Raw genomic sequence first — 7,809 nt, 5'->3', positions numbered from 1 at the left:
GTCGGGTGCGCGCGTGTGCACAGAGCACTTAAGCGAAGTGGGGGGGAGGCTTGTCCCAGGCAGGGTGTGTGTGCACGTGCGCGCGTGTAGCAGTTCTGGGAGGCGGGCGGAGAAAGGTTTGTTCCAGGCAGGCATGTGGGTCTGTTTACCCTGGGGGGAGGGGGAGAGCCGGGGGTAGAGAGGGTCCCGCGCCCGCCTGCCCTCCCTCTCGCCACCGAATCCTCAATCTTTCTCTGCCCCAGCCCAGGAGCCCGCTTTGGTATCGCGCAGGCGCAGGCGCGCGGAGATCGGAGGGGGGCGGGGGTCCCGTCGCGGGAGCGCGCATTGTTCGCGGCCTCGGGCTGCAGCGGTCCCTGCCCTGCGCCGTCCCTCCAGCTCCCCCTGGTGGCGGCGACTGGAACTACTTGGCGTCTCCGCCCCACCTACTCCCCCTGCTGCGAAAGGGGGTGGGGGGCAATGTTGGGAAATCACAGGCGACTCGAGAGGCTTGGATTACACGTGTTTTATATGGAACAAGATAAAATAGCGTGCATTTCTTAATTTAAAACCCAATGAGCTCAGCTTCAATAAAAACAGATCACCGGCAGCTGGTTCCTCCCTCCCCAGGTTCCGGGCGGAGGCCGTGCTCTCCCCGACTCCCAGAGAAGCCGGCGCGGGGGATGAGCTCCTCGGGGCCTCCTGCTTGGCCGGCTGGGCAGTGACGCTGGAGTGGAGCTGGTTCGGGCCTAGCCCGGGCCGAGGCGTCCAAGGCCCCCCGCGGAGGCCAGACGGAGGCCGGACGGGAGGCTGCAGGTTCCCTAGTGCTCACGGGGCTCTTTGGCTGTGGGTGTCGGGTTCTAGGAGGCTGCTCCTGTTCCAGCTCCAGAGACACCTAATACACATTCCTACATACAGCAGGCGAGAAGCAGGCACTGCTGGCTTAAGTGAAGGCACTTGTCACAGATTTGCCACTGGCGGCCCTAAGACCTGGGGTGGGGGGGCTTCCGGCCGCCCAGGGACCAGCTCATGTCTCCTCCCCACCGTGGGGTGGTGCACAGGACACATGCCCGCAGAGCAGGGCTGGAAGGGGAGCCGGGACGGAGTGGGAAGCGGAGGGGGAAGGGACACTGAAAGGGGCGGCCGCTGCCCTGAGGTCTGTCCCTGCCCGCCTGCTGGAGGTCTCGGTCAAGGCCACAGCAGAGGTGTGCTTAAGGGTAGCAACAGGAGACAGGATGGTCAGGCCCTCCCGGCGGAGCTGGCCCGGGTGCGAGGGGAAGCCGTGGGAGCCGATCCAGCAGAGACAGCCCGGAGGCCTCGGGGAGGGGGCAGGCCTTCGTCTCCCGGTGGGCGCAGGAGCGGCATCCGGGCTTCCTCGCCGGCCCGGCCCGGCCGCCTACTCCTCTGCCCCCCGGCTGGCCTTGGCGGCCCGGCGCTGCCTCCAGCGCAGCTCCTCCACCTGCCTCTCCAGGCCGCGCACCTTGGCCTCCAGCTGGGCTCCCGAGGCGCGGCTGCCGCTCAGCCGGCTCAGCAGGGCGTACAGGGTCAGCAGCCCCAGCAGCATCAGGGCCCGGATGGAGGGGTCGGGCACAGACCTGACCACGGCCACAAAGCCCACGAGGAAGAGGACCAGCTTCAGGCCCCACAGGATCCGGCCCAGCAGGGCCAGCAGCAGGCCCAGGAGCAGGGCCAGCACCCAGTAGGCCACGAGGGCCCCCGCTCCCCAGAGGAGGAAGGTCTGAACTTGGCCAGGGCTGAGCTTCAAGCCTTGTGTGAGGTGCTCACCTGTGAGAGGGGTAGGGGAGAGTTAGCAGGACCCACAGAGAGGACCAGGGACCCTCACAGACTCAAGGGACAAGAGGATCTCCCCCCCCCATAGGGTCTCCTTTTTAGCCAAAGAGGAAGGGGCTGATCCCTCGAAGGAGGAATGCCCAGAACCTCCGCCAGGACAGCCAGAAGCTGGAGAAGTAACAAGGTGCTCAGGGATCGAGCTGCCCGGTGCCCCCGGCCTGCTGCCCGCCCGCTGCTCTGGAACAAGGAGCATTCGCCCGGGCCCCTCCTTACCATCCAGCCCCATGGCGCTCAGCAGCTGCGCAGAGATCCCAGAGAGAGCGAAGCAAGCCACGGAGATGGCAGAAGAGACGGCCCACAGCACTTGGGACAAGGTCTAGGAGAGAGCAGAGCAGCCAGGTGACTCGAGGCAGGGGCACCCGAGAGAAGCCCACCCTGTCTCCTGCAGCAGGGAGGGTCCCCAAAGGTTCCCCCAAGAAAAGGTGGAAGGTCCAGGATGGGCCAGGAAGGACATCTTGGTTTGTAAGAGCCCCTAACTGAATGTAGTCTTTCGCCCTTCAGTGATTAACGTGGGCTCCAAAGCCTGGTGACATCGGGCCTCCCCAGGCAGACCGGCTAAGGGGCCAGCTCTGGGGCAGGGGAGTGTGTGTGGGGGGGAAAGGAAGCCACAGCCTGGGATTCTGGACAGCTGGGCCCACGGGCTCCGGGAGCCCCAACAGAAGCCTTCCTTTCTGTCTGCCCGCACTCTGGCTGAGGTCATCGTGGGCCTGCCCTCTGACCATTATGGGAGGCTCAGGGGGTCACCTTGGCTAAGAGCTCTGAATGTGGAGCGGCTCAAGGAGCAGACCTCTTGCCAGCCCTTCCCCCACTAAATGGTATTATCAGCCAGGGCTGAACCCCATTTGAGGGAGATCAGTCCCCTGATCTCCCTCTTCTCTACCAAAAAGAGAAGAGTCTGAGTCACAATAGGTCAAAGTGGCTTGGCATTTATTTGGGCCCTTTTCCCACCTTTTTCCCTGAGAGGAAAGGAGGAAGTGGGGACTACACATGGGATCAGGGACCGCACAGCGGCAGCATGGGCTCCCCTCACCAGTCCCCCTTCCAGGCACACACTGACCCAATTCCCCCAAATCTTCCCTAAATGCCCAAGAGGATCTGTTGCCCATAGCCAGCCACTTTCACTCGCCCAGCGGGAAGGCTCCTCACCTCGGCCACCATGAGCATGACCTCAGGCCCAATCCAGGCATCCAGGGTCTCCCGAATGGCCCACCCTGTCTGGGACAGGAAGTCAGCTGGGGGGTCCTTCCTCTGCTGCTTTCTTGACTGGAAGTCTTGCTGGGAACTTGCCGTGTGCAGGACAAGGAGGAAGGCCACAAAGGCCGTCAGGAGGGCCTTGGGCACAGGTCGCCCCATCAGGAATCTGCTGTCCAATCTCAGCATGGCTCTGCCTGCCAGCGGGAAGGGGGAAAGGCATCACTGTAGACTTGGAGCCCCAGGGAACCCCGAGATTTCCCGGGGACGGTCAGCCAGGCTGGCCCACAGCCCAAACCCCAATTCTGGAAGACAACCCGATGCTGGCTGGGAGGGATTCAAGATGGAGACCACAGGGCCCGGTGGGGCCACATGGAGCCAGCGTCTGGGCCGTGCTTTAGCCTCGGCTGACAACCAAGGCTCCCTGGACAGTGCCTAGTGTGGAATTCTGGGGGGTGGGCACACAAAAGTGGGAGGTGAGCCGGCCCGCAGGGGGCTCAGAAGCCCAGCATACGGCTGCCTCAACCTGGTGCTTTTGAGGGCCTCCCAAGAGGGAAGTGTCAAGGAGGCCCAAAGGAGACCAAGGGGGAGGGGAGGAGGCCCAAAGGAGACCAAGGGGGAGGGGAGGAGGCCCAAAGGAGACCAAGGGGGAGGGGAGGAGGCCCAAAGGAGACCAAGGGGGAGGGGAGGAGGCCCAAAGGAGACCAAGGGGGAAGGGAGGAGGCCCAAAGGAGACCAAGGGAGAGGGGAGGAGGCCTAAAGGAGACCAAGGGGGAGGGGAGGAGGCCCAAAGGAGACCAAGGGGGAGGGGAGGAGGCCCAAAGGAGACCAAGGGGGAAGGGAGGAGGCCCAAAGGAGACCAAGGGGGAGGGGAGGAGGCCCAAAGGAGACCAAGGGAGAGGGGAGGAGGCCCAAAGGAGACCAAGGGAGAGGGGAGGAGGCCCAAAGGAGACCAAGGGGGAGGGGAGGAGGCCCAGGAATGAGAGCGGGATGATAGCGAGTCCTCGGCTTGCCCTGGTGTTAGTGTCTGGCTGTCACAATCCGGCTGGACTCTGGGCTTTTCTGGGTTTGCCTAGTGATGGGGGCAGGATCTGAACTCAAAGCCCGGTGCCCTGTGCATGGTCGCCACCCAGAGGCCCCCAAGGGCCAACCTGACTAGATGGTACTGGAAAGTTTCTGGGAGATTGGGCTGGGAGTGGAGAAGAGGGCAGGAGCAGAGGGGCCTCTCATAGAGCCGTGCCAGATGGCACTGGGTGGGGGCGTTTCTTACTGAGGGTCCTAGCCACCAGTGTCGGTGACACAGCCAGGGGACAACACGGGGCAGAGAGTGGACGGGGCCCCCGGCTGTCCGGCCCAGATGAGCCGCCCGCCTCCCACCGAATTCCATTTCATCACAGGAGGCCCGAGGGCTGGACTGGGCGCCTCCGAGGCCGCCACGAGCCAGCGATTATCAGCCTGCACAATCCTCTGATACGCCGGCTCACATGGACCTCCCACCAACCCGGGGGCAGGTGCTACGGTCTGTTTACAGATGAGGAAACTGAGACTCAGGGAAATGACCTGACCACAAATGGCAAAAGCAGTACTTGCCCCTCGACCTTTCAGGGTCAGCCCTCTCTCCTTCTGCCCCACGGCTTTCTTAGCTCATGGGCCTCACAGGGCGGGCTCTCACACCCCCAGTGGATGGAAAGGGACTGCAAAGGGAAGGTCAGAAAGCACAGAGTAGTGAGCTCCCCAGCGGCCAGAGAATTCAAGAGCAGAAACTTTCTCCACCCCACCAAGCACAAAAGAAGGGAAGCTATGGTGGCGGGGGGGGGGTGCCAGCTCCGGGAGGGCGCCGGCCTGCCCTCTTCTTCCTCTTTTTCTCCTCACAGAGGGAGGGAGCGGGAAAAGGAACCTGGTGGCTTCAGGGCGGTTCCGTGATTCACCTGCTAGCAGATGTCAGGACAGGCGAGTTTGCTGGGTTACCACGGAACCCAAACAATTAGCTGGAAATCTCAGCCGGGAGCCGCCGAGGGGGGCGGTCACCGTTTCCCAGCTCCCCTGGCTCTGAGGGAGCCGAGATGGGCCAGAAGCCGCTCTTCCCCGTCCTGCTGCAGACAGTGCAACGGGCCGGGGACAGCTGCCGAGGAGGCAGCCCGAGGAGGGAAGCTGCCCCGGCGAGCCTGTGAGCACGTGGGGACAGACGGCCGACGGCTGCCAAGGCAGAGAGGAGGCGAGCCAAAGGCGGAGGCAGCTGGGTCGCAGCCAAGCCAGGAACTTGCCGGGGAGCGCTGCCAAGTGCGAGTTAAGATTCGCTATCGGACTCCCCCCCGCCACGAACGATGGGGCAGACATCGCCGCCTCCACCTGAGAAGGTCAGCGGCCGGCTGGAGCGGCCTCCACGCCAGCCGAGGGCAGAGCCCCCTCAGACGGAGTCCTTGACCGCCTTCCTTTCACTACACTCCAAAGCTGTCTCACCATTAGCTTGCCCTGCCCCGGCGCCAGGGCGCAGGAGGAACCCAACGGGGCTACGGTGAAGTGCTGAATGAGAACCGCTGGGGAGGGAGCGTAGAGATCACTGGGTGTCTTTATGAACTGAGACCTGAGGCTGAGAAATGGCAGAGCGGGGAGCACGGGGAGGACCGAGGCTCCAGCCTCTCCTCCGGCCACGGGAGCCGGGGCATCTGACCTCGCCTGAGTCTCTCCATTAGGTCCTGACACTAAGGAAGTCACTGGAACAGTGTCCATGGGACCCATTTTACAAATAAGAAAACTAAGGCTTAGAGACAAAGGGACTTGTCCAAATAAGGCAGGTTTTTCTTCTCTGACCTGTGTGTCAAACAAAGGTTCCCCCGGGCCTGGGAAGGACGGCAGGAGGGGGCTTTGGGCTGACATCCCAAGCAAGGGGATCAGAGTTTTAAAAGCTTGAGGCGTTGGGCAACAGGGCCAGCTCAAACAATAGAGCCAGCCCAGATAGGCCGGGGTCTCAGCCAAGCCTTGGAAGGCCCAAAGCCGGGGCTCCCAGTTCCTGGTTTTGTGTCGGAGGAGAGGAGGAAACGCCTCTGTTTGGGAAGGTGGTTCCACCGGTCCGAGCCAGGGCCCGTGGTGGCTCCGCAGCAGGGGAAGGCTCCCGCTCCTTCAGGCAGGGCAGAGCGGGTGGGGCCGCCCGGCTCCTCCTGTGCCCCCAGTTCCTTCCTCCCTTCGGGCCTCTGCGCACTCTGAGTCACTCTGCATCTCGGTGAAGGCCCCTGACGTGCAGCCCCAGAGGCTCAGGGGAGATGCTCAGGCCAGGAGGGGGGCCGCTAAGAGGCACGGGTGAAAGGGAAGGAGAGCTGGCACATCCTGGGTACTTAAGAAACGCTGGCTGAATGGAACTAAATCCAAAGGCTGCAAGTGAACGGGCTGCAGAGCGCCAGTCGGGAGGGCTCATCCACCTCGTTCGAATCCAGCCTTGGACACTCACTAGCTGTGTGACCCTGGGCAAGTCACTCAGCCCCGTCTGCCTCAGTTTCCTCATCTGTAAAATGAGCTGCAGAAGAACATGGCCAACCCCTCCAGTGGCTGTGCCAAGAAACCCCCCAAGAAGTCACAACGAAAAACCGCCTGAACGATAAATGGCCGGGGCTCAGAGAGCCTCAGCCCTGGGGGCGGAGGACTGAGCTCAAGGACCAGGATTCTGCTCCCATTCCTGCAGGTCCCACCTGGTGCTGCGCTAGGGGGAGGGAGGGGTCCCCACAGGTCGGGGGCGTGGCTGTCTGCCCTAGGGCTTCCAGGCTCCTCCCAAAGGGCCGGGGTCCCTAGCCATGGGGGCGTGGCTCTAGCCGCCCTCCCGCCGCTCCTTCCCAGGGGGCCGTCGGGGGCGTGGCTCTGGCCACCCGCAGGCCCGGGGTGCACGCCCTGCGCGCCCCCCTCCCTCCCCTCGTCCGACGCAGGCCTTGGCAGCCCGGGCCAGACAGCAGCTGTCGCGGGGGCAGCTCCCCGGAGCCCAGGCAGCCACCGGAGTTATATTCGCCCGCGGGGCGCGCTGCCAAAGCCGGCTGGGCGGCGCCTCCGGCGAGGAGGCTGCGCAGGCGGAGGCCGGCGGGCGTGAGGACCCCCGTAGGGGCGCCTCCGGAGCGTTCCCGGTTTCGGGGATCGCCGAGCCCCGCGCCTCCCGCCCCCCTCCCCCCACGCCCTCGCCCACTTCCTTCTTGCCCCCGGGAGCGGTCCACGGGGGCGCCCGGGTTGCCTAGCAACGCCACCCCCAGTTGCCTAGCAACGGGGCCCCAGTCTCGAGCCCTGCCCGCTCTTCCGACTCGCTCGCGCTACGCTTCCCCAGACCCCGCGGCGCCTCGCTCCGCATACGCGAGCCCGCACCGCCACGGTAACCTGGTGTCTCGCCTCTCCGGCCCGAGATGGCCCTCCCCGCCTCAGTTCGGACTCACGGACTCAGGCGAGGTCGTCCCTTCACGTGGGAATCCGCTATAACCGTGCCGTGGCCGGCTCCGCCGTCTCAACTTGGGAGCCTCAGGGACGATCTGCGCCTGCGCAATGCGGGAGGCAAGGGAAAGCAGCCCGCCCGGGAGAGGAGCAGTCTGCACATGCGCCCTGACTCAAGCAGTCCCCCACACACGTCAATTGCTCTCCCTCCCAGTCATCGCATTCCCCAGCCCTAGATCCCGCAACTAGGCGCATGCGTTATGACCCGTTACAAAAAAAAAAAAAAAAAAAAAAAAAAAAAGAGAAAGAAAAAAAATCCGGGAGGGCTTCGATCCCTCCCTTTCCCCGCCTCGCCTCCCCGGTAATCCCCTTCCCGGGGACTGTCAGGTC

At 64.0% G+C, this 7,809-nt stretch overlaps 1 protein-coding gene across 3 annotated transcripts; it reads right to left on the bottom strand.

Moving 5' to 3' along the window:
- Positions 1-487: 487 nt before the first annotated feature.
- On the bottom strand, positions 488-7,574 carry TMEM109 (transmembrane protein 109). Of its 3 annotated transcripts, none has more exons than XM_074272891.1 (4): positions 7,425-7,574; positions 2,974-3,215; positions 2,041-2,143; positions 488-1,761 (listed from the first exon to the last, which is right to left on the bottom strand). In XM_074272891.1, exons 2-4 carry the CDS (start codon positions 3,205-3,207, stop codon positions 1,373-1,375), a joined length of 726 nt encoding a protein of 241 aa, XP_074128992.1. In that variant the 5' UTR covers positions 3,208-3,215; positions 7,425-7,574; the 3' UTR covers positions 488-1,372. The 3 variants fall into 3 exon arrangements, with proteins under 3 accessions (XP_074128992.1, XP_074128995.1, XP_074128993.1); XM_074272894.1 differs by having other exon boundaries at positions 7,357-7,506; XM_074272892.1 differs by having other exon boundaries at positions 7,369-7,506.
- Between the last annotated feature and the right edge of the window lie 235 nt (positions 7,575-7,809).

Source organism: Sminthopsis crassicaudata, chromosome 6, assembly GCF_048593235.1.
Source record: "Sminthopsis crassicaudata isolate SCR6 chromosome 6, ASM4859323v1, whole genome shotgun sequence".
NCBI lineage: Eukaryota > Metazoa > Chordata > Mammalia > Dasyuromorphia > Dasyuridae > Sminthopsis > Sminthopsis crassicaudata.
The sequence above is the reverse complement of the archived record's forward strand: the minus strand, read 5'-3'. Positions and strand labels throughout refer to the sequence as shown.

Coding starts and splice junctions, on each gene's coding strand:
- TMEM109 (XM_074272891.1), bottom strand. CDS start 3,207: ATGCTGAGATTGGACAGCAGATTCCTGATGGGGCGACCTGTGCCCAAG. Junction 2,144..2,973: donor TCATGCTCATGGTGGCCGAG/GTGAGGAGCCTT, acceptor GCTCTCTCCTAG/ACCTTGTCCCAAGTGCTGTG. Junction 1,762..2,040: donor GAGCGCCATGGGGCTGGATG/GTAAGGAGGGGC, acceptor CCCCTCTCACAG/GTGAGCACCTCACACAAGGC.